The 26,826-nt window shown below is 27.8% G+C and overlaps 2 protein-coding genes across 5 annotated transcripts in view; one reads left to right on the top strand and one right to left on the bottom strand.

Annotated features, from left to right (window-relative positions):
• On the top strand, positions 1-6,276 carry LOC142220394 (kelch-like protein 28). Its single transcript, XM_075289505.1, has 3 exons — positions 1-264; positions 381-824; positions 4,962-6,276. Exons 1-3 carry the CDS (start codon positions 121-123, stop codon positions 6,114-6,116), a joined length of 1,743 nt encoding a protein of 580 aa, XP_075145620.1. The 5' UTR covers positions 1-120; the 3' UTR covers positions 6,117-6,276.
• A 4,976-nt stretch (positions 6,277-11,252) lies between these two features.
• The window catches only part of Nep2 (M13 family metallopeptidase neprilysin 2), a 117,267-nt gene continuing 101,693 nt past the window's right edge, over positions 11,253-26,826 (bottom strand). For 2 of the 4 annotated variants that reach the window (XM_075289501.1, XM_075289502.1), the window contains 5 exons: positions 23,251-23,280; positions 18,598-19,007; positions 18,273-18,523; positions 12,151-12,337; positions 11,253-12,087 (listed from right to left, as the gene is read on the bottom strand). In XM_075289501.1, coding sequence (XP_075145616.1) covers positions 11,936-12,087; positions 12,151-12,337; positions 18,273-18,523; positions 18,598-19,007; positions 23,251-23,280 — 1,030 coding nt within the window. In that variant the 3' untranslated portion in view covers positions 11,253-11,935. The remainder of the gene's footprint in view (positions 12,088-12,150; positions 12,338-18,272; positions 18,524-18,597; positions 19,008-23,250; positions 23,281-26,826) is intronic. The other 2 variants (XM_075289503.1, XM_075289504.1) reach the window with 1 other exon arrangement.

Raw genomic sequence — 26,826 nt, 5'->3', positions numbered from 1 at the left:
AAAACTGTTATAACAAGAGGACAAACCAACGGGGAAAGTTGTAATTTAATTATAAGAAAAAAATAAAGAAAACATCCTCCATAGAATCAACAAACAAATGTTGGCCAAAATATTGCAAAAATGGATCACAAAGAGACCATAACGAAGAAAACCAACAATAGTGTGGATTTAACCAAACAGGAACAAATGAAACCACGCTCATTTATACGAGGAACTAGTGGTCATTTGCTACAACAATTGAATGAGTTTAGGAAAAGGGAGCAGGTATGTATTCGGGGGTTGTATGTTTACTAAATAAAAAAGAAAAGCACAACAAACTCTACCCACCCCTTTTTTGTGTGCTTGCAATTTGCATATTCCTTCAAATCTTCAATTTCTAGTTTACCGATGTTGTCCTCTTGGGAAATGATGGTACACGGATATCAGCCCATCGTAATATTTTGGCGGCGGCCAGTCCCTACTTTATGGCCATGTTTAGTGGCCATTTCCCGGAGAGTGAACAGGCTGAAATCTATTTACCTGAAATTGATACACAATGCTTGCAATTGGTTGTGGAATTCATATATACTGGCCTGGTGGACATCAATGATGATTATGTCCAACAATTAATGCAGACAGCTTCATTTCTTCAATTGGATCATTTGTCGGATATGTGTGGTGAGCACATGGGTGAACTATTGGATCCGGAAAATTGTTTGGGTTTTAAACATTTTGCCGAGAAGCAAAACAATCAAATTCTATTAGAAATGTCTAAGGATTTCATTATAACACATTTCCAGGACGTGGTCCAGTGTGAGGAGTTCTATGAGATGTCCTATGAAGAGGTAAGAATGACATTTAATTTCATTTACAAACGACTCGAACTTTGAAAAATATCCAAAGAAAAAACGAAATTTTAGACAAAAGAATTGCCCTTTTAATATAAATTAGTTTCTGTAAGAGCAAATAATCCCGAATAGCAATTTAACTTTTCAATTGAAGTTTTCCAATAGAAGTTTTCCAATAGAAACTCTTTTTCAGCCAAGCTGAGCTGAAGTTTTCCTATAGAAAACAATATTCAGCTAAGCTGAATTGAAGTTTTCCTATAGAAAACTATATTCAGCCTTGCTGAATTGAAGTTTTCCTATAGAAAACTGTATTGAGCCAAGCTGAATTGAAAGGAAAACTATATTCAGCCAAGCTGAATTGAAGAAAACTATATTCAGCCAAGCTGAATTGAAGTTTTCCTATAGGAAACTATAATCAGATAAGCTGAATTGAAGTTTTATTATAGAAACCCTTATTCAGTTGAAGTTTTCCTCTAGAAACCCCTATGGAAAACTATATTCAGCCAAGCTGATTTGAAGTTTCGGAAATTGTATTCAGCCAAGTTGAATTGAAGTTTTCTTATAGAAACCCCTATTCACCTAAGCTGAATTGAAGTTTTCCTATAGAAACCTCTATTCAGCCAAGCTGATTTGAAGTTTTCCTATAGAAAACTGTATTCAGCTAAGCTGAATTGAAGTTTTCTTATAGAAAACTGTATTCAGCCAAGTTGAATTGAAGTTTTCCTATAGAAAACTGTATTCAGCCAAGCTGAATTGAAGTTTTCCTATAGAAACTCCTATTCAGTCAAGCTGAATTGAAGTTTTCCTATAAGAAATTGTATTCAGCCAAGTTGAATTTAAGTTTCCTTAAAGAAACCCCTATTCAGCTAAGCTGAATTGAAGTTTCCCTATAGAAAACTGTATTCAGGCAACCTGAATTCAAGTTTTTCTATAGAAAATTATATTCAGCAAAGCTGAATTGAAGTTTTCGTATAGAAAGCCCTATTCAGCCAAGCTGAATTGAAGTTTTCCTATAGAAAACTAAATTCAGCCAAGCTGAATTGAAGTTTTTCCATTGAAAACTGTATTCAGCCAAGCTGAAATGAAGTTTTCCTATGAAATCTCCTATTCAGTCAAGCTGCATTGTAGTTTTCCTATAAAACCCCTATTCAGTCAAGCTGAATTGAAATTTTCCTATAGAAAACTATATTCAGCCAAGCTGAATTGAAATTTTCCTATAGAAACTCCTATTCAGGCAAGCTGAATTTAAGTTTTTCTATAGCAATTCCTATTCAGCCAAGCTGAATTGAAGTTTTCCTATAGAAAACTATATTCAGCCTAGCTGAATTGAAGTTTTCCGATAGAAAACTATATTCAGCCCTGCTGAATTGAAGTTTTCCTATAGAAAACTGTATTCAGCTAAGCTGAATTGAAGTTTTCCTATAGAAAACTATATTCAACCTAGCTGAATTGAAGTTTTCCTATAGAAACCCCTATTCAGCCAAGCTGAATTGAAATTTTCCTATAAAAAACTTTATTCAGCCAAGCTGAATTGAAGTTTTCTTATAGAAACCTATATTCAGCCAAGCTGAATTGAAATTTTCCTATAGAAAACTTTATTCAGGCAAGCTGAATTGAAGTTTTCTTATAGAAACCCCTATTGAAATTTTCCTATAGAAAACTTTATTCAGCCAAGCTGAATTGAAATTTTCCAACTGTATTCAGCTTAGCTGAATTGAAGTTTTCCAATAGAAAACTTATTCAGTCAAGCTGAATTGAAGTTTTGCTATAGACAACTGTATTCAGCCTAGCTGAATTGAAGTTTTCCTATAGAAAACTATATTCAACCAAGCTGAATTGAAGTTTTCTTATAGAAACTCCTATTCAGTCAAGCTGAATTGAAGGTTTCCTATAGAAAACTTTATTCAGGCAAGCTGAATTGAAGTTTTCTTATAGAAACCCCTATTCAGCCAAGCTGAATTGAAATTTTCCTATAGAAAACTATATTCAACCAAGCTGAATTGAAGTTTTCCTATAGAAACTCCTATTCAGTCAAGCTGAATTGAAGTTTTCCTATAGAAAACTTTATTCAGGCAAGCTGAATTGAAGTTTTCTTATAGAAACCCCTATTCAGCCAAGCTGAATTGAAATTTTCCTATAGAAAACTTTATTCAAGCAAGCTGAATTGAAGTTTTCTTATAGAAACCCCTATTCAGCCAAGCTGAATTGAAATTTTCCTATAGAAAACTTTATTCAGCCAAGCTGAATTTAAATTTTCCAACTGTATTCAGCTTAGCTGAATTGAAGTTTTCCAATAGAAAACTTATTCAGTCAAGCTGAATTGAAGCTTTGCTATAGAAAACTGTATTCAGCCTAGCTGAATTGAAGTTTTCCTATAGAAAACTGTATTCAGCTAAGCTGAATTGAAGTTTTCCTATAGGAAACTGTATTCAGCCAAGATGAATTGAAGTTTTCCTGTAGAAAACTGTATTTAGCCATGCTGAATTGAAGTTTTTCTATAGAAAACTGTATTCACACAGGCTGAATTGAAGTTTTCCTATAGGAAACTGTATTCAGCCTAGCTGAATTGAAGTTTTCCTATAGAAAACTGTATTCAGCTAAGCTGAATTGAAGTCTTCCTATAGAAAACTATATCCAGCCAAGCTGAATTGAAGATTTTCTATAGAAAACTGTATTCACACAAGCTGAATTGAAGTTGTCCTATAGGAAACTGTATTCAGCCAAGCTGAATTGAAGTTTTCCTGTAGAAAACTGTATTTAGCCAAGCTGAATTGAAGTTTTTCTATAGAAAACTGTATTCAGCCAAGCTGAATTGAAGTTTTCCTATAGAAAACTTTATTCAGGCAAGCTGAATTGAAGTTTTCTTATAGAAACCCCTATTCAGCCAAGCTGAATTGAAATTTTCCTATAGAAACACCTATTCAGTCAAGCTGAATTGAAGTTTTCCTATAGAAAACTTTATTCAGCCAAGCTGAATTGAAGTTTTTTATAGAAACCACTATTCAGCCAAGCTGAGTTGAAGTTTTCCTATAAAAAACTGTACTCAGCCAAGCTGAATTGAAGTTTTTCTATAGAAAACTATATTCAGCCAAGCTGAATTGAAGTTTTCGTATACAAAACTGTATTCAGCTAAGCTGAATTGAAGTTATCCTATAGAAAACTATATTCAGCCAAACTGAATTGAAGTTTTTCTATAGAAAACTGTATTCACCCAAGCTGAATTGAAGTTTTCCTATAGGAAACTGTATTCACCAAAGCTGAATTGAAGTTTTCCTGTAGAAAACTGTATTCAGCCAAGCTGAATTGACTTTTTCCTATAGATAACTATATTCAGCCAAGCTGAAATGATGTTTTCCTGTAGTATCTCCTATTCAGTCAAGCTGAATTGAAGTTTTCCTATAAAATCCCTATTCAGCCAAGCTGAACTGAAATTTTCCTATAGAAATTACTATTCAGCCTATGCGGAATTAAAGTTTTCCTATAAAAACTCCTATTCAGCCAAGCTGAATTAAAGTTTTCCTACAGAAACTCCTATTCAGCCAAGCTGAATTAAAGTTTTCCTATAGAAACTCCTATTCAGCCAAGCTGAATTGAAGTTTTCCTATAAAACCCCTACACAGCCAAGCTGAATTGAAATGTTCCTATAGAAAACTATATTCAGCCAAGCTGAATTGAAGTTTTCCTATAGAAAACTGTATTCAGCCAAGCTGAATTGAAGTATTCATTTCAATTGCTTCTAATCTTTTTTATTTGATTTTAAAGAAAATTGTTTAGCTTCAAAATTTTAGAATCATTGCTTTTCTTTCGATGTGATTTTCGTCCGATTAACGGAAACAAGGCATACCATACCATGACGTGATGGTGTGTATTAATTAGGGTTTGGAGCAAAATTTTATTTCTATAAAAAATTTTGTCAAAATGTTATTTCTATAGAAAATTTTGTCAAAATTTTATTTCTATAGAAAATTTTGTCAAAATTTTATTTCTATAGAAAATTTTGTCAAAATTTTATTTCTACAGAAAATTTTGTAAAAATTTGATTTCTATAGAATATTTTGTCAAAATTTTAATTTTTATAAAATCGTTTTTTTTATGAAAAAAAATGCTACTAAAATATGTCCATCTTTCTTGCAGTTGGTTCCCATTCTCAGTAACAATGAGTTATTCATGCACTCTGATGATACAATTCTTCAAGGTATTGTACGCTGGGCCGAATACAAACCTGAGGAACGTTTACCTTATCTGTCACAACTCCTGCGTTTCATACATCCGATGTGTGTGTCAGCCGACATGACAAGATCACTGACCACCTTACAAAAACAGAATGATTGCTCACAATGGCTGAGTGAGGTTCAACATTATGAGGGTAGCTCGGAATGGCGTATATTTCTGGTGGATAAAATGGGAAGAAATCCAGAAACATGTCGCTTTGATCTCAAAACTGGGACAATGTTAACGCTCAAACCTCCACCCAGACCCGCATTTGCCATTAGCTTGGCGGCATATAAAAATATTCTCTACATCCAGGGAGGCAGTATAGGTCGAAGCACTAATAATTGTTACTATTACAATATCTATCGTGATCAATGGCATGATTTGGCTCCATTGCAAGTGAAAAGATCCCATCATCGTTCTCTGATTGTGAATGAGAAATTATATGCCATTGGTGGCAACTCTTCCAATGGCATTACAAATTCAGTGGAATATTTAAATTTGGCTACCAATAAATCGGATTTTTGTAAACCCATGTTGGTGCATCGAAGTTCCATGGGTGCTGTGGTGCATGGCGAATGTATGTATGTTATGGGTGGTGAAGAGGAAATACGCAGCTACAATTGCCTGGAACGTTATGATCCTCGAGAGAATTCTTGGCATTTCTTAGCTCCCATGAACGATGTCAAGGGCTATTGCTCAAGCGCTGTACTTGGTGACTATATCTATTGCTGTGAAGGTTTGGGTATGTGCATGGAACGCTATGATATGCGTGCCAATCGTTGGGAGGTTCTGGATTTTGGTGAAGAACGCGAATTCTATGAGATATTCACCGTGGACAATCAATTGTATTCGACTTGTGGTGATTTTATAGCCCACTATGAAATGGATACAAATAAATGGGTTGTGATCCACAGATTTCCTTTTCTACGAGATTGGGATTATGCTGTGGCTATGAATATGGTCAATTATGGTATGGAAGAGGAGGAGGGCGAGGACGAGGTGGAGGAACAAAAGGAGTCCTTAGAAAACGGGAAAACTATGGATGAAGAAGACCCCGAGTTAAGGAAAAAGTGACTATGGCAATAATTAAGCAACGAAATGTTGATGGTGTTTTTTTTATTTTGTAGTTGCAAATGTGAAATGTTAGTGAAAATATTGATAAAATGAATCTGTGTTTTTTTATCATTTAAAATAAACTTAAAATTACCAAAATAATTGTAGATGACAATATTAAGTTTTATTGTGTTTTATTATGGTATGGATGTGTGTAAATAGGCATTATGAAAATGGGCCCCTGGAAATAATCAGTTCAAAATCAAAATTTTCTTTCTAAAGAAAATTTTGTCAAAATTTTATTTCTATAGAAGAGTTTGGCAAACATTTTATTTCTATAAGAATTTGTTTCAAAATTTTATTTATATAGAAAATTTTACCAATTTTTTTTCATCATTGTTGTTGTTTTTTTTTTATTTCAGCTTAAAACCATACATTGACTAAACTACAAGAGTAGCTTAACCAACAGAGGAAAAGAATGTTTATCAAATTTATTTGGGCAAAGCCCTATAGACTGCAAGATGGTTGGATGGACGCACGTTTCGGAATTACCACATTCCTCATCAGCATCCTCTACTTGCAGCAAAACTATCAACCAATTATCAGAATAAATTCAGGCAGTTCTAACGAAAATTTTGTCAAAATTTTATTTCTAACAAAAATTTTGTCAACATTTTATTTCTATAGAACATTTTGTCAACATTTTATTATTGTAGAAAATTTTTAATTTTTTTTATAGAAACTTTTGTCAAAATGTTACTTTTATAAATCACCCCACACACATGTAGGGTGACGCTTCATAATAAATATGAGCCCCATGAATTTTAGCCCCAACAAAACTGAAGCATGAAAATCGACCCCAAAATAAAATTAGGGTTCATTTTCTCTTTTGATTAAAGGACCGTATGAAAATGCTGGTATCTCAAAATGAACCTCAAAACCCAAATAGAACGGAGCACTAATTATTGGATGACGCTTCATAATAAATATGAGCACCAAGAATTTTAGCCCCAACAAAATGTAAATAAAGCTCTCTTTTGATTAAAGAACCATATAAAAATGTTAGTATTTCAAAATGAGCCTAAGACACGGTTGACAAAATACTACCAAACAAGAAAATCGTATTTGATCAAAATTTTATTGCTGTAAAATTTTTGTCAATATATTATTTCTACAGAAATCTTAGTCCAAATCTTATTTCTGTAGTAACTTTTCTCAAAATTTTAGTTCTATAGAAAATGTCAAAATTTTATTTCTAAAGAAAATTTTGTCAAAATTTTATTTCTAACGAAAATTTTATTTCTATAGAAAATTTTGTCAAAATTTTATTTCTAACGAAAATTTTGTCACAATTTTATCTTTATGGAAAATTTTGTCAAAATCTTATTTTTATAGAAAATGTTGTCAAAATTTTATTTTTGTAGAAAATTTTGCAAAAGTTTATTTTTATAGAAAATTTTGGCAAAAATTTATTCTTATAGAAAATTTGACAAATTTTTTTATAGAAAATTTTGTCAAAATTTTATTTCTACAGAAAATTTTATCTAAATTGTATTTTTATAGAAAATTTTGTCAATTTTTTTTTATAGAAAACTTTGTCAAAATTTTATTTTTATAGAAAATTTTGTCAAAATTTTATTTCGATTATTAATTTTATTCGGCTTGTGGTCATAACCAAGCCGAACAAAATTAATAATCAGAATAATCATAAAATAGGTCAACAATACTCAAAAAGACGTACAAATTTTATATCTATAGAAAATTTTGTCAAAATTTTATTTCTATAGAAAATTTTGTCAAAATTTTATTTCTATAGAAAATTTTGTCAAAATTTTTTTTTCTATAGAAAATTTTGTCAAAATTTTATTTTTTAGGAAATTTTATTTCTATAAAATATATTGTCAAAATTTTATTTCTATTTGTTAGAATTTTATTTTTATAGAAAATTTGGTAAATTTTTTTTGTAGAAGATTTTGTTAATAGTTTTATTTCTATAGAAAATTTTGTCAAAATTGTATTTTTATAGAAAATAATTCACCCGAGACATTGTCTATAGGATGAAGTCTTAAACTCCGGCCGAACTCCCGCACGAATAAACCAAATTTGATGCTATCCTTTGGCAAAAGTGTGTATACACAATCAAAAAAATGATTTTTTTTAATTCCAAATATTGGGGTTTATTTTCATAAAGGCCGCAAAAATAAAATTAAACAAGTAAGGAAAGTCTACAGTCGGGCGGCGCCGACTATATTATACCCTGCACCACTTTGTAGATCTAAATTTTCGATACCATATCACATCCGTCAAATGTGTTGGGTGCTATATATAAAGGTTTGTCCCAAATACATACATTTAAATATCACTCGATGTGGACAGAATTTGATACACTTTTACAAAATCTATAGACTCAAAATTTAAGCTGGCTAATACACTAGGGTGGAACACAATTTTAGTAAAAAATATGGGAAACATTTAAATCTGAAGCAATTTTAAGGAAACTTCGCAAAAGTTTATTTATGATTTATCGCTCGATATATATGTATTAGAAGTTTAGGAAAATTAGAGTCATTTTTACAACTTTTCGACTAAGCAGTGGCGATTTTACAAGGAAAATGTTGGTATTTTGACCATTTTTGTCGAAATCAGAAAAACATATATATGGGAGCTATATCTAAATCTGAACCGATTTCAACCAAATTTGGCACGCGTAGCAACAACGCTAATTCTACTCCCTGTGCAAAATTTCAACTAAATCGGAGTTAAAAATTGGCCTCTGTGGTCATATGAGTGTAAATCGGGCGAAAGCTATATATGGGAGCTATATCTAAATCTGAACCGATTCCGACCAAATTTGGCACGCATAGCAACAATGCTAATTCTACTCCCTGTGCAAAATTTCAACTAAACCTGAGTTAAAAATTGGCCTCTGTGGTCATATGAGTGTAAATCGGGCGAAAGCTATATATGGGAGCTATATCTAAATCTGAACCGATTTCGACCAAATTTGGCACGCATAACAACAATGCTAATTCTACTCCCTGTGCAAAATTTCAACTAAATCGGAGCAAAAAATTGGCTTCTGTGGTCATATAAGTGTAAATCGGGCGAAAGCTATATATGGGAGTTATATCTAAATCTGAACCGATTTCAACCAAATTTGGCACGCATAGCAACAATGCTTATTCTACTCCCTGTGCAAAATTTCAACCAAATTGGGGTAAAACCCTGGCTTCTGGGACCGTATTAGTACATATCGGGCGAAAGATATATATGGGAGCTATATCTAAATCTGGACCGATTTCAATAAAATTTGGCACACTTGACTAGAGTACTAATTGTTCTTCTTTTGCAAAATTTTAAGTAAATTAGGGTAAAACACTGGCTTCTGGGGCCATATAAGTCCATATCGGGCGAAATATATATATGGGGGCTATATCTAAATCTGAACCGATTTCTTCCAAAATCAATAGGGATCTATTCTGAGCCAAAACACATACTTGTGCGAAATTTGAAGTCGATTGGACTAAAACTGCGACCTAGACTTTGATTACAAAAATGTGTTTACGGACAGACGGACATCGCTATATCGACTCAAGAGCCCACCCTGAGCATTTTTGCCAAAGACACCATGTGTCTATCTCGTCTCCTTCTGGGTGTTGCAAACATATGCACTAACTTATAATACCCTGTTCCATAGTGTGGAGCAGGGTATAAATACTCACCAAAAAACACAAAATTGTTGTTTCCCATTTAATTTTTCGGTGTACTACTCACAGTTGCCACAGTTGGTAGAATTGTACCAAAAATGGTAGATTTTTTAGTGTTGGTTAGAATTATAGAAATCCTGATGTTTTGGAAGATAGTCCTCTCCAACTAAGAGGCAAATCACCAATTTTCTATAGAAATAAAATTTGGACAAAATTTTCTACAGAATAAAATTTTGGCAAAATTTTCAATAGATATAAAACTTTGACAAAATTTTCTATAGATTTAAAATTTGGCAAAATTTTGTATAGAACTAAAATCTTGACAAAATTTTCTATCAAAATAAAATTTGGACAATATTTTCTATAGATATAAAATTTTGACAAAATTTTCTATAGAGTAAAATCTTGACAAAATTTTCTATAGATATAAAATTTTGACAACATTTTCTATATGAATAAAATTTTGATAAGATTTTCTATAGAAATAAAAATTTTGTCAAAATTTTCTATAGAAATAAAATCTTGACAAAATTTTCAATAGATATAAAATTTTGACAACATTTTCTATATGAATAAAATTTTGATAAGATTTTCTATAGAAATAAAAATTTTGACAAAATTTTCTATAGAAATAAAATTTTGACAAAATTTTCTATAGAAATAAAATTTGGACAATATTTTTTATAGAAATAAAATTTTGACAAAATGTTCTATAGATATACAATTTTGACAACATTTTCTATAGAAATAAAATTTTGACGAAATTTTCTATAGAAAAAAAATTTCTGTAGAAATAAAATCTTGACAAAATTTTCTATATGAATAAAATTTGGACAATATTTTTAATAGAAATAAAATTTTGACAAAATTTTCTATAGAATAAAATGTTGACCAAATGTTCTATAGATATAAAATTTTGACGAAATTTTCTATAGAAATAAAGTTTTGACAACATTTTCTGTAGAAATAAGATCTTGACAAAAAATTCTATAGAAATGAAATCTTCACCAGATTTTCTATAAAAATTATATTTTGACAAAATTTTTTATATGAATAAAATTTTGACAAAATTTTCTATATGAATAAAATTTTTGCAAAATAAGTTTTTTTTAGTTTGATAATTTGTTTATAAAATTGTCTCCAAATTTTGGTATTTTGGATTATTTTTGGCTCGAGTGGCAACCGTGGTCCCACTTTATTTAGGTTTTGGGGCTAATTTTCATATTTCATATTCATATTCTAGGGCAGTGTATACAAAAAAATTGTTAACTTGTCTAAATAAGGATGTGAAATATTGTGTCCCATTAGATAGACGGTTTTAACGCTATAGATGATAAAAACAACAGACTTCAGATGGATACTTATTTCTCCTGGGCCTTACGGAGTTAGATGTGAAATTGTGAAATTGGACCCCTAGAACCTTACAAAATAAATTCCAATCTGTATAAAATTTTCTTAATAATTTCACATTTATTTAATACAGTTTTTATCGACTTATTTTTTAATTACAATTTTATTTTTGTTTCTTCTTTTGTTCGGATTGCTACTAAATTGATATGCTATGTTTTTTTTATTTAAAAACGTTGAGATAGGTATAAAAAATGACAATGATTAAAATTTTTAATAATTTTAAATCAATGTGTTAATTCCAAAATATTTTTCATTAAATTCTTTTGGCATTTATCGAAAATAAAAGATATACAAATTTTAGTGTTTCCTTAAATAAAAATATATAGTACATGCATTCACATACATAGCGGTTTCAGGTGCATTCTACAAAATAATCTGTAAAAATTTGCACATAATAAGTATTTAAATAAAAACAAACAAAAAAAAGGGAAATATAATCAAAAGACATTAAAAAATAAAAAAAAAAATAATATAGATAATAAAAAAGCTTCATAAAGTGACCATGTTCATTTGTATAATTAAACTAAACACAAAATTACTCTTAAAACTAAAACAAATAATATTAAAGAGATTGTGTGTGTGTGAGAGAGAGTGTTGAGGTGAAAGAGAAAAAATAAAAAAACAATCGTATAGAGACAAAATTACAAAAAGTGTTTTAGAAACCTCTTTGATAATCCGTTATGTGATGTATGGGGGAGTGGTGAATATGGAAAGTATGGTGATTTACCAAACTTCACATTTGTTAACGGGATTCATTGGTGCTCCTTCGGGACACTGGAAATCACGTGAGAAATCTTTCATATTACTCATTGATCCCAAAACACGGAATTCATTGGGTGAATGGACACCAGTTGTAATACGCATTTTAAGAGTTTCTAAAAAGAAAAAGAGAGCATAATAATGATATTTCATACCATTTGGTTTTTATTTCCCCTTACCTTTTCTGTAAACGGCACACCAGGTCTGAGCAGCCGAAATCCAAAACATTTGCTCAGGGGAATAATTTAAACCTGGCAATTTTGGTTCTTCACCATTTTGTTGCACCCATTTTTTGTAGGCAATATATGACTCCTTAATGCCACCATTATCGGCAATATTTTCACCTTGTGTGTTAATACCATTGAGCTGTATTGATATTCAAAAATTACAAAAAAATTAAAAATTTTTACAATGTCCGAATTTTGTTAAATTTGTTGTAACAATTTTAAGTTTGTAGAAAAGTATACTGATTTTTTTCATAATATTGCGTTAAAGTTATTGTTTTAAGGAAAATATATATTCGTTGAATTTTTATTGGCATGCAATTTCAAATAATTTCAAATAAAAATAAATATATTTTTATAAAATTATTGTTAAGAAGTTATTTATGTTAATTTTCTTTTTAATTTCCTTGTTATAGAAATTTTAAATTAAAATAATTTAAAGTAATTAAATTTTTAAGTTGATAGGAGATTTCCTCGAAATTTTATTTTTATAGGAAAATGCATATATATTATTTAAACTCAGGCATTTATAATCTCCTCCTTTGTGGAAATTTTAGTTTTATAGAAAATTTTGTTCAAAATCGCTTTTTATGGAAAATATTTTAGATTTATGTTTATAGAAATATTAGGTTCATAAATTTTATAGCTGATGGCTTTAACAGCCAATGCTTCTTTTCTCTTTTCATTATACATTTACTGTATGATTAAAATAAACAATAAATAAATAGTAAATAAATTTTAATGTATGGAAAATTTCCTCGAAAGTTTATTTTTAAAGGAAATTTGATCAAAATGTAAAATCTTTCATTTATAAAAAAATGTCCTCCAAATTTTATTTTATAAAATATTTAATCACATTTCCATTTTTATAGGAAAAATGGACGAAATTTTATTTTTATAGAAAATCTACAATTTTATTTGTATGGCAAATGTCATTGAAATTGTATACAAAATTCTTCTTCAAAGAAAATTTTGTCCAAATTTGATTTATATAAAATTTTCTTTTATGATTTAAAAAAAATTTATGAAATTTGATACATATATAAAATTCCAACGAATGTTTATTTTTAAACAAAAAATAGACAAATTTTTATTATTTTAGAAAACACCTTATAATACGAGTATAATTTACTTAATGGAAAATTTCATCGCAATTTTATTTTAAAAAAAAGATATCTTCGCAATTTTATTTAAAAAAAAAGATATCTTCGCAATTTTATATTTATAGAAAAATTTGTGGCAATTTGATTTTTATGGGAATTTTTTTTAAAGATGTCTTCACAACTTTATATTTATAAAAAATTTTGTTGCAATTTGATTTTTATGGGAAATTTCTTCGAATTTATGTTTTTATAGAAAATTTGCTTAAATTTTTTTGTTATAGAAAATTTTGTCGAATTATTTATAGAAAATTTCTCCAATTTAAAATTTTTAACTTTTATTGAAAATTTCGTCACAATTTTATTTAAAAAATAAGTTTTCGCAATTTTATATTCATAGAAAATTTCGTCGTGAATTTGAAATTTCCCATAAATTCTAGTTATTTTTATAGAAAATTTCTTCGAATTTTTTTTATAGAAAAGTTCGTCAACATATTTTGCTTGTATTCTTTAACATTTCAATGTCAATTTCGTTTATTTATTACAAGATGTTCTCCAAATTTTATTTTATAAAACATTTTATCAAAATTCTATATTTATAGAAAAAATGGACAAAATTTAATTTTTGTAGAAAATTCACTAACAATTTTAATTTTATGGAAATTATATTTTTATAGATATATTCATTGACATTTTATTTTCAATGAAAATATTCTCGGAATTTAATTTTTAGCGAATATTTCGCCAAAAAATTTTATTAGAGAAAATTTCATACAAAATTTTGAAAAATTTCATCGAAATTTTCTTTTTATAAATACTTTCGTCGAAATGTATTTTTATAGAAAATTTCGTCGAATTTTATTTTTTATAGAAAATTTCATAGGAATTTTGATTTTTATAGAAAATCCCTATTAAATTTCTTAAAATTTAATTTTTATTTATTCATTTGTTTTTTTAGAAATTTTATTTTTTGAAAAAAATCATCAAAATTTAATTTTTGTAGAAAATTTCGTCGAAATTTGATTTTTACAGAAAAAATCGTGAAAATTTTATTTTTATAGAAAATTTCGTTGAAATTAGTTTTTTATAAAAAATGTTGTCGAACTTGTTTTTTTACAGAAAATTTCAACGAAATTGGATTTTTACAGATAATATTGTCGAGTTTTAATTTTTATAGAGAATTTCGTCTAATTTTGTTTATAGAAACATTTTATTTTATAGAAAAGTTCAACATTTTATTTTTATAGACAATTTCGTCGCAATTTTATTTTTTATTTTATTTAAAGAATCTTGTCTAAATTTTTATAGAAAAATTTGTCCAAATTTTTTGTATTGTAGAAAATTTTGTCCAAATTTGATTTTTATAGAAAATTTCGTCGAAATTTAATTTTCATAAAAAATTATGTCCAAAAATGTTATTGTTATTGAGAAGTTCGTCGTCGTTTTATAAAAAACATCGTCAAAAAACTATAAAATTATTTTTTGATGAATATGTTTTTGGTTTTATAGAAAATTTTGTTGAAATCTGATTTTATATAGAGAAACATTCGTCGAAATTTCATTGTTATTGAAAAATTCTTCAAAATTTTAGTTTTATAAAAAACTTCGTCAAATATTACTTTTTTATAATTTTGGCAAAATTTTAATTCGACGAAATTTGATTTTTAAGGTTCGAGTTTAGCCGCTTCAAGATTACTCTTCTAATAATTTATATTAAAGAATATAATTATGAAAAGTTACTTTGGGCTATTCCCCATCAAGTTTGCATCAAAAAGTTATAATTTTATATATTTTTTTTTACTTATTTAGTTATGATTTTAGCGGATAAACTTACTACCAACCTTTATAGAAAATTTCGTTGATTTTTTGTTTTTGTTGAAATCTCGTCGAAATTTTTCTTTTATGGAAATATTTTTACTGAAAATTTCCTCAAAATTTTCTTTTTATTTCTTCGAATTTCTTCGAAATTGTATTTTTATTGAAAATTTCATGTGTTTTATTTATATACCTTTTTATACCCTCCACCATAGGATAGGGGGTATATTAACTTTGTCATTCCGTTTGTAACACATCAAAATATTGCTCTAAGACCCCATAAAGTATATATATTCTGGGTCGTGGTGAAATTCTGAGTCGATCTAAGCATGTCCGTCCGTCCGTCTGTTGAAATCACGCTAACTTCCGAACGAAACAAGCTATCGACTTCAAACGTGGCACAAGTAGTTGTTATTGATGTAGGTCGGAGGGTATTGCAAATGGGCCGTATCGGTCCACTTTTACGTATAGCCCCCATATAAACGGACCCCCAGATTTGGCTTGCGGAGCCTGTAAGAGTAGCACATTTCATCCGATCTGACTGAAATTTGGTACATGGTGTAAGTATATGGTCTCTAACAACCATGCAAAAATTGGTCCATATCGGTCTGTAATTATATATAGCCCCCATATAAACCGATCTCCAGATTTGACCTCCGGAGGAGCAAAATTCATCCGCTTCGGTTGAAATTTGGTACGTGGTGTTATTATATGGTCTCTAACAACCATGCCAAAATTGGTCCATATCGGTACAAGTAGTTGTTATTGATGTAGGTCGGATGGTATTGCAAATGGGCCGTATCGGTCCACTTTTACGTATAGCCCCCATATAAACGGACCCCCAGATTTGGCTTGCGGAGCCTGTAAGAGTAGCACATTTCATCCGATCTGGCTGAAATTTGGTACATGGCGTAAGTATATGGTCTCTAACAACCATGCAAAAATTGGTCCATATCGGTCTGTAATTATATATAGCCCCCATATAAACCGATCTCCAGATTTGACCTCCGGAGGAGCAAAATTCATCCGCTCCGGTTGAAATTTGGTACGTGGTGTTATTATATGGTCTCTAACAACCATGCCAAAATTGGTCCATATCGGTCCATAATTATATATAGCCCCCATATAAACCGATCCCCAGATTTGGTTTGCGTACCCTCTAAGCGAAACAAATTTCATCCGATCCGGCTGAAATTTGGTATAAGGTCTCTAACAACCATGCAAAAATTGGTCCATATCGATCCATAATTATATATAGCCCCCATATAAATCGTTCTCCAGATTTGATCTCCGGAGTCTCTTGGAGAAGCAAAATTCATCCGATCCGGTTGAAATTTGCAACGTGGTGTTAGTATGTGGACGCTAATAACCATGCCAAATTTGGTATGATTATATAGTTATATATAGCCGATCCCCAATCACACAAAGATTGGTCCATATCGGTTCATAATCATGGTTGCCACTCGAGCCAAAAATAATCTACCAAAATTTTATTTCTATAGAAAATTTTGCCAAAATTTTATTTCAAAACACATTTTTTTTCAAATGTTATTCCTATAGCAAATTTTGTCAAACTTTATTTCTATAGAAAATTTTGGCAAAATTTTATTTCTATAGAAAATTTTAATTCTATAGAGAATGTTGTCAAAATTTTAATTCTATTGAAAATTTTGTCAAAATTTTATTTCTATAGAAAATTTTGTCAAAATTTTATTTCTATATAAAATTTTGTCAAAATTTTATTATTACAGAAAATTTTATCAAAATGTTATTTTTATAGAAAATTTTATCAAAATGTTATTTTTATAAAAAATTTTGTCAAAATTTTATTTTTATAAAAAATTTTATCAAAATTTTATTTTTATAGAAAATTTTGTCAAAATTTTATTTTTATAGAAAATTTTGTCAAAATTTTATTTTTATAGAAAATTTTGTCAAAATTTTATTTTTATAGAACATTTTGTCAAAATTTTATTTTCATAGAAAATTTTGTCAAAATTTTATTATTAAAGAAATATTCGTCAACATTTTAGTTTTATAGAAAAATTAATAATTAAAAGGTTTCTACAGTATATATTTCTAATAAAAATTTCGCCAATTTTTTTTTTTTAATTTCGTCGAATTTCCGTGATTATTTTAGAAAACTTCGACGAAATTTTGTCGAAGTTTGATTTTTTTTAGAAATATTTGTCAAAATTTTATTGTTATTGAAAAATTCGTCCAAATTTAGTTAAAAAAAATTTCATCCAAAAACAAGTTTATAGAAAATTTTGTCAAAATTTCTTTTATAGATCATATTGCAAAAATTTTATTTTTATAGGAAATTTTGTCAAAATTGTATTATTAATGAAAAATTCGTCAAAATTTTATTTTTATAGAAAATTTTGTCAAAATTTTATTTTTATAGAAAATTTTGTCAAAATTTTATTTTTATAGGAAAATTTATCAAAATTTTATTTTATAGAACATTTTGTCAAAATTTTATTTTCATAGAAAATTTTGTCAAACTTTTATTTCTATAGAAAATTTTGTCAAAATTTTATTTTTATAGAAAATTTTGTCAAAATTTTATTTTTATAGAAAATTTTGTCAAAATTTTATTTTTATAGAATATTTTGTCAACATTTTATTTTTATAGAAAATTTTGTCAAAATTTTATTTTTATAGAAAATGTTGTAAAAATTTTATTTTTATAGAAAATTTTGTCAAAATTTTATTTTTATAGAAAATTTTGTCAAAATTTTATTTTTATAGGAAAATTTATCAAAATTTTATTTTATAGAACATTTTGTCAAAATTTTATTTTCATAGAAAATTTTGTCAAACTTTTATTTCTATAGAAAATTTTGTCAAAATTTTATTTTTATAGAAAATTTTGTCAAAATTTTATTTTTATAGAAAATTTTGTCAAAATTTTATTTTTATAGAACATTTTGTCAACATTTTATTTTTATAGAAAAGTTCGTTTAACTTGTTTTTACAGAAATTTCGTGGAATTTTTATCTTTTGTGGAAATAGATTTACCTAAAATTCCCTCAAGTTTCTTCAAAATTATATTTTTGAAAATTTCATGTGCTTTATTTTTTAATTAATTAAAATTTAATGCAAAATATGCTGCATAGTTCTTGCTTCACTTTATTATCACATTATGCATATACTCACATTCAATCCAGTTTGTCTGTCTGTAAAGTTGCCATATTGTTCGATAATACATTTGGCCTTTTCCAAATAGGCCTTCTGAGTGTCGGGGGCCCACCAATCCACCAAGTTACCCTCAAGATCAAAAGTACGACCTTGATCATCAAAACCATGAGTAATTTCATGACCAATAACATAACCGATGGCACCATAATTCATATACTTGGGACGATGGGCATTAAAGAAATGACCTTGTAAAATACCAGCAGGGAATTCTGGAAATATAAAACGGAAAGATTAATTAGCATCAAAAATGTTTCATTTTCTCTAAAAAAAAAATTAGACTTACGTATACTATTTTCAATGGCCGAGTAGAAAGCATTCACCACAGCTGGGCGGGCATGACGAATCCAATCGGTTTTATTCACAGGCAATCGTAGCTTATTGAAGGAATAATCCGTTCCGAAGACATTCATCTTTAGGAACGATTCAAAATACTTATCGGCATCAATGTCTAGTTTACGATAATATTCAGCCAATTTTTCATTATCCAACATTTCATCGGGATAACCAATGTGGGTTACCATATGTTCCAATTTCCTTTTAGCTTCCGCTTTAGTCTTGTCATCCATCCAAGACACAGTATCCAAAATATGTTTGAAGACATCACGTATGTTATTGACCATTTCCAAAGCATTCGATTTGGAGTCTTCTTTAAAGAATTTACGCACGTACAGGGAACCCACTGAGATGGCTAAGCTGTTTTTGGTATTTTTTTTTTTTTTGAATTGGATGATATTTTGTTTTAAAGGATTGCGGTTTTGGATAGCAAAAGGGGGTTTGCAAAATAAATTTTTATGAAATTTTATGAAGTCCAATGGATGATAATTTCAGTAGAATTTGGATTTTTGCATTCACATTAAAACGACATTGATGTTTGGCAAATTTAAGAAGGGGTGTGTGATTTTTATAAAAATTGAATATTGAATGGTTGTGGCGGTGGCGGTGTTGTTTGGTATTTATGGTAAAGGAGTTTTAGTTATTTTATTTTAAAATGAAAATAAATAAAATAAAAACAATTGTTATTAGGTTTAGTTTACAAAGTTGTGAGATTTTTTTTAAATTGTTAGACAAGTATATGGATACCTTAATTGTAAAGAATATGAATTCGAAGGGCAATTGTTTTCATAATATAACCCTAATTTTAAATATTTGGTATATAAGCCAATAATAAGTGTGAATAAAGCTAAATACCGTTTGCTATACGAATATGGATTTACATAAAAAAGATGGATTTAAAAACAACCATAAGACATTATTTACGTGTTGGGAATTTTAAATAATCGAATTAACATTGTCCCTCGATTGTGGTAAATACAGTCACCTTATTTTGATTTTTAATTTTGCAAAATTCATTGGAATGTAATGGAATGCGTTCAATTGTCCATTGTTAAACAAAGGCTACATTTGAAATGGAAAAATCATATTGCCAAAATTGTATGAAAATGATTAATGGCTTTGTAACATAAATCATGGACAATTTCTGACATTTTTTTGTTCCACTTGATGTGGGGACGTGTCAAGTGGGACATGAATGGAAATTTTACTGGGAAGACAAACACGTGAATATTTTAATTATGAATATTTTAACCAAAATATACATATATATGTATGTGGGTCAGTCTTTAAGGAACACAGAGAGAAAAAAATATCACAATAATTTTTGTCATTAACATTTTGATTAAATTAAAAAACAAAATTCAATTTAAAATTTCATTGATTTAAATAATTCTTTAATTAAAACAAAAACCAATCACAAAACGTAATTGTAGCAATCAATGTTTTAATCGGATCTATTAATTTTTTATATTGATCAAATATTTTTTTAATTTAAACGTTAATGATTTGATATTAGGTTAGGTGGCAGCCCGATGTATCAGGCTCACTTAGACTATTCAGTCCATTGGTGATACCACATTGGTGAACTTCTCTCTTGATTTGATATTGTGATTTGTGTAATTCAATTGATCAATTAATTTTTTTAATTGAAACCTTGATTGAAGTTGCTAAATAAAGGGTGATTCTTTTGAGGTTAGGATTTTCATGCATTAGTATTTGACAGATCACGTGGGATTTCAGACATGGTGTCAAAGAGAAAGATGCTCAGTATGCTTTGACATTTCATCATGAATAGACGAACGATCTGCCACAACGTCGAATTTTCAGTGAATGGGCCCTAGAAAAGTTGGCAGAAAATCCGCTTTTTTATCGACAAATTTTGTTCAGCGATGAGGCTCATTTCTGGTTGAATGGCTACGTAAATAAGCAAAATTGCCGCATTTGGAGTGAAGAGCAACCAGAAGCCGTTCAAGAACTGCCCATGCATCCCGAAAAATGCACTGTTTGGTGTGGTTTGTACGCTGGTGGAATCATTGGACCGTATTTTTTCAAAGATGCTGTTGGACGCAACGTTACGGTGAATGGCGATCGCTATCGTTCGATGCTAACAAACTTTTTGTTGCCAAAAATGGAAGAACTGAACTTGGTTGACATGTGGTTTCAACAAGATGGCGCTACATGCCACACAGCTCGCGATTCTATGGCCATTTTGAGGGAAAACTTCGGAGAACAATTCATCTCAAGAAATGGACCGGTAAGTTGGCCACCAAGATCATGCGATTTGAAGCCTTTAGACTATTTTTTGTGGGGCTACGTCAAGTCTAAAGTCTACAGAAATAAGCCAGCAACTATTCCAGCTTTGGAAGACAACATTTCCGAAGAAATTCGGGCTATTCCGGCCGAAATGCTCGAAAAAGTTGCCCAAAATTGGACTTTCCGAATGGACCACCTAAGACGCAGCCGCGGTCAACATTTAAATGAAATTATCTTCAAAAAGTAAATGTCATGGACCAATCTAACGTTTCAAATAAAGAACCGATGAGATTTTGCAAATTTTATGCGTTTTTTTTTTTTAAAAAGTTATCAAGCTCTTAACAAATCACCCTTTATATTATATGATTAAAGGCGAAAAAATGTGTTTTTTTTTACCTATGTTGTCTTAATTATTATTACTAAATAGCTTGTCTTATTTATTTTATTACAGTTCTTACTATTAATGAAAAATGTCATTTCCTCAGTGAAAAAAAAATCTTGTTTCATTGAAAAAATTACTTGCCTCAATTTTGAAGCTTCGTAATATTAACGAGTTTTGACATTAAAATTAAGTCAACGCTACTGTTCCATATTTACATTGAAACTTTTCGTTAATGCAAAGATTTTTCTCGAAATTTGATTTTTATAGAAAATGCCCACTAAATTTCGTAAAATTAAATTCTTATAGAAAATTTCGTTGAAATTTTAATTTTATAAAAAATCTCCTTAAAATTTTATTTGTTTTTTTTTTTTAGAAAAAGTTGTCGAGATTTTATTTTTTGAAAAAAATCTTAATAATTTTATTTTCATAGAAAATTTGGTCGAAATTTGATTGTCATAGGATCTTAGTAGAAATTTGATTTTTATAGAGAAATTCGTAAAAATTTTATTTTTAATAGAATATTTTGTCGAAATTTGTTTGTTATCAAAAATTTTGTCGAAATTTGATTTTTACAGACAATATCGTTGAAATTTTTCTATTAAATATCGAAACCTTTCTTATAATTAATGAACATATTTTGTCGAAATTTGTTTGTTATCAAAAATTTTGTCGAAATTTGATTTTTACAGACAATATCGTTGACATTTTTCTATTAAATATCGAAACCTTTCTTAATGAACATTTTCATTGTCATAGCAAACAATGTTCCTTGTGTCAAGGAAAAAATTTCTTTGACTCAACTTTAGAGATTAGTAATATTAACGAAGTTTGACTTTAAACCATAACTTGAAGAAAAATTTACCATAAATCTAGCAAACAAATATTTCTATAGAAGATTTTGTCAAAATTTTATTCCTAGGGAAAATTTTGTCAAAATTTTATTTCTATAGAAAATTTTGTCAAAATTTTATTCTTAGAGAAAATTTTGTCAAAATGTTATTCCTATGGAAAATTTTGTCAAAATTTTATTTCTGTAAAAAAAAAATTGTCAAAATTTTATTTCTATAGAAAATGTTGTCAAAATTTTATTTCTAGAAAACGTTATCAAAATTTTATTTCTATAGAAAATTTTATCAAAATTTTATTAGGTTTTTTTTTTCTAATAATTAGCGTCTTGTGGGACGTAGGGGCACAATGTAGGGACTTTTTCACCCAACGAAATTTTTAATAATTTTTACATTTTGGTGGTTCTAGAGGAGGTAGTAACCATGCTTACCACTCGTGAAAACAAAATCTACCATAACATGAAGAAAATTTTACCATAAATCTAGCAAACAAATATTTCTATAGAAAATTTTGTCATAGTTTTATTTCTAAAGAAAATTTTGTCAAAAATTTATTTCTACAGAAAATTTTGTCAAAATTTTATTCTAAAGAAAATTTTGTCAACATTGTATTTCTATAGACAATTTTGTCAAAATTTTATTTCTATAGAAAATTTTGTCAAAATTTTATTTCTATAGAAAATTTTGTCAAAATTTTATCTCTATAGAAAATTTTATCAAAATTTTATTTCTAGTACAATTTTCAAATTTAAACATTTACAGAATATAAAATGAAGTGACATAATCTATGTTAGATAAAATGTTCATGTGATCGTATATGTGTCGAAAATATTAAATAAGTGTAAAGAACATATTTTTGGAATTGGACATGATTTTGAAATGAAGAAGCATTCTGAAGACATTTACCACATTTGAAGATATTTATTTATTTATTATTAGCAATATTCATGATTTAGACCCAAGATGTTGATTTTATGATTCATTAAATAATTTTTATAACTATTTTATATTTCTAGTCTTCTATTCTATTTTAGAATTCTACTCTTCTATTCTATTCTAAGGTTTTCTTCTATATTTAGAATTTACTAATATTAATTTCAAAAAAATATATAAAATTAAATACCCATAAAATTCACTCTCCGTACCCAAAACCCTGTAAACATAAAAGAAATAATAAAATTGTTGCATATATCGAAAAAAGTAGTAAAGAATTAAACAAATAACAAATCAACAATTTCGATCTGAACATAAAACGTATTTCAACTAAAAACATCAAATGTAAGAAATGGTAAATTAATGAGTTAATCAATCAAGAACTTACAGTTGATATCGAAGGGAGTAGAAAGAGCAGAAATTTTATATCTTAATATTCCTTACCCGTCACAAAATTGTCCTCTATTTAGGCTAAAAAAATGGCATACACGCAGAGAAGGAATATGATCACCTCAAATATGTTTCAAGAGCAAAATGTTATTTTTGTATGGTGACCATGTAACATGTTTGTCACTAAAATGTTATTTTCTCGTCAAATATAACCTGCTTGCCGAAATCAGATACATGATTTCCGAGAAAAACCATGTTACATGGTCACCACCCAACCATGTTACATGGTCACCACCCAAATATAACATTTTGCTCTTAAAACATGTTTGATGTGATCATATTCCTTCTCTGGGTGTAGATTCTATCTAATAACGAAGTTTTAATGCAGCAGCCTATTTTCATCCAAGATTTTATCAACCCAAGACTATGCAATTCGTCTTAAAATTATATTGTAATGCATAACACAAATCTTCCAGGGAAAATATTTTTTTTCTTTCGCACTGAAAACATTTAGGGCTATTGTCCTTAATTTAAAAATCTCAGTTTAGAAAACTAGACATTATTTAAATCTCAGCAAAACTGGTGACTTGTATTTAAAGATTAGATGGATTTTGGTATTAAATTTCCAAGCCCAAATATTTTAATGAAGCAACCCCTCAAGAATTTACACACTTCAATTTAGGATAACCATTGCAATTCTCATTTTTTTTTAGGAAAACTATCGTATTTTGAAATTTATTTATATTTTTTTTACTTTACCGTAAATATATTTGGTCTTAATAAAACCACTAAAGAAAGTCTGAATTTGACCATATTCTATCATAAACCAACACTTCGATTCTATATAAGTAAGTGGTGCGTGTACGTATTGGGTGTAGTAATAAAAATCGATTTTTTTTACAAAGGATGGATTTATCTATAGATTTTCAATTCAAATGAAACCTTTTCCAAAACAAATGAAACCTTTTTCAAATCAAATGAAACTTTTTCCAAACCAAATGAAACCTTTTTCATTCATTTATATTGGAGACTTATCGACTAACGAATACGGTTTCCACTGGTGCCAAAAATAACTTACCATAATTTGAAGATAATTTTATTACAAATCTACCAAAATTAAAAAAAAATCTATTTGAAGTCAAAGTTTTATTTCTATACAAAAACATTACAAAATTTTATTTCTATAGAAAATTTTGTCCAAATTTTATTCTATAGAAATTTTGTCAAAATTTTATTTTATAGAAAATTTTGTGAAAATTTTATTTCTATAGATAATTTTGTCAAAATTTTATTTCTATAGAAATTTTATCAAAATTTTATTTCTATAGAGAATTTTGTCAAAATTTTACTTCTATAGAAAATTTTGTCAAAATTTTATTTCTATAGAATATTTTCACAAAATTTTATTTCTATAGAAAATTTTGTCCAAAATTTTATTCCTACACTGAAAAAAAGCATACTCGGTTCCAAAGATTTTGTCTTTACTTTAAAAAATTTGGTATTGATTCCGAGCCAAAGAAGCGGAGAATACAAGTAAGGATACTTTTAAGACACAATTCTCTTTTAAATTTAGGTTTTGTGTACTTGCTTCTAGGAAGCAAATTTTAATTTTTCGCTTTCTCAGCTTTTTTTCTTCATATGCTATCAAAGTCCTTTAAAAACGAGTTAACGGCAACTTTGTTTTCCAAATTAGGACTCGACTTCCAGTAGAAATTATGCTATGTTTGAAGTAAAAAACTTCTTTAAAATAAAGTTTTGAAAAACATGTCCTATATTTGAACTATTTCTTGCTTTGTAGTCAAGATGCAAAAAGACAACAAATTTAAAGACAATTTCATTAAATTTAAAGAATTTTTCTGAATTATTAAAGTCAAGTTGACCTTAGCCTATACATTTTGTCTTTCATGTTAAGATACCCATTTTTAAGTCAAATTACTTAATTATAAGGACAATACGACTTCATTGAAAAGTTTATCGACTTTTGGACAAGGACAATAACTTTTTTTAGAAAAATGCATCTTCTATGCTAAGCAAAATTTGTATTCGTATTTGAAAGACATGAAATCTTTGACCTCACGACAATATTTTTTCAGTGTATAGAAAATTTTTCCAAAATTTTATTTCTATAGAAAATTTTGTCAAAATTTTATTTCTATAGAAAATTTTATTCTATAGAAATTTTGTCAAAATTTTATTTTATAGAAAATTTTGTGAAATTTTTATTTCTATAGATAATTTTGTCAAAATTTTATTTCTATAGAAATTTTATCAAAATTTTATTTCTATAGAGAATTTTGTCAAAATTTTATTTCTATAGAAAATTTTGTCAAAATTTTATTTCCATAGAAAATTTTGTGAAAATTTTATTTCCATAGAAAATTTTTCAAAATTTTACTTCTATAGAAAATTTTTCAAAATTTTACTTCTATAGAAAATTTTGTCAAAATTTTACTTCTATCGAAAATGTTGTCAAATTTTTATTTCTAATTAAAATTTTCTAAAAATTTTATTTCTAATTAAAGTTTTCTCCAAATTGTTTTCTGTATATAGAAAATTAAAGTACTTCTTAGTGGAAGAGGAAGATTTTGTAAACTCTACCAAAATATCAAAAATTTTACCAAATTTCACAAACTGTTATTTCTATAGAAAATTTTGTCAAAATTTTATTTTTGTAGAAAAATTTCACAAACTTTTATTTCTATAGAAAATTTTGTCAAAATTTTATTTCTATAGAAAAATTTGTCAAAATTTTATTTCTATAGAAAAATTTGTCAAAATTTTATTTCTATAGAAAATTTTCACAAAATTTTATTTCTATAGAAAATTTTGTTCAAAATTTTATTCCTATCGAAAATTTTGTCCAAAATTTTATTTCTATAGAAAATTTTGTCAAAATTTTATTTCTATAGAAAAATTTGTCAAAATTTTACTTCTATAGAAAATTTTGTCAAAATTTTATTTCTATAGAAAATGTTGTCAACATTTTATTTCTATAGAAAATTTTCACAAAATTTTATTTGTATAGAAAATTTTGTCCAAAATTTTATTCCTATAGAAAATGTTGTCCAAAATTTTATTTCTATGGAGAATTTTGTCAAAATTTTACTTCTATAGAAAATTTTGTCAAAATTTTATTCTATACAAATTTTGTCAAAATTTTATTTTATAGGAATTTTATCAAAATTTTATTTCTATAGAGAATTTTGTCAAAATTTTATTTCTATAAAAGTTTTATCAAAATTTTATTTCTATAGAGAATTTTGTCAAAATTTTATTTCTATAGAGAATTTTGTCAAAATTTTATTTCTATAGAAAATTTGGCAAAACTTTATTTCTAATGAAAAGTTTCACAAAATTTTATTTCTATAGAAAATTT

This window comes from Haematobia irritans, chromosome 1 (assembly GCF_050003625.1).
Source record: "Haematobia irritans isolate KBUSLIRL chromosome 1, ASM5000362v1, whole genome shotgun sequence".
Lineage (NCBI taxonomy): Eukaryota > Metazoa > Arthropoda > Insecta > Diptera > Muscidae > Haematobia > Haematobia irritans.
The sequence above is the reverse complement of the archived record's forward strand: the minus strand, read 5'-3'. Positions and strand labels throughout refer to the sequence as shown.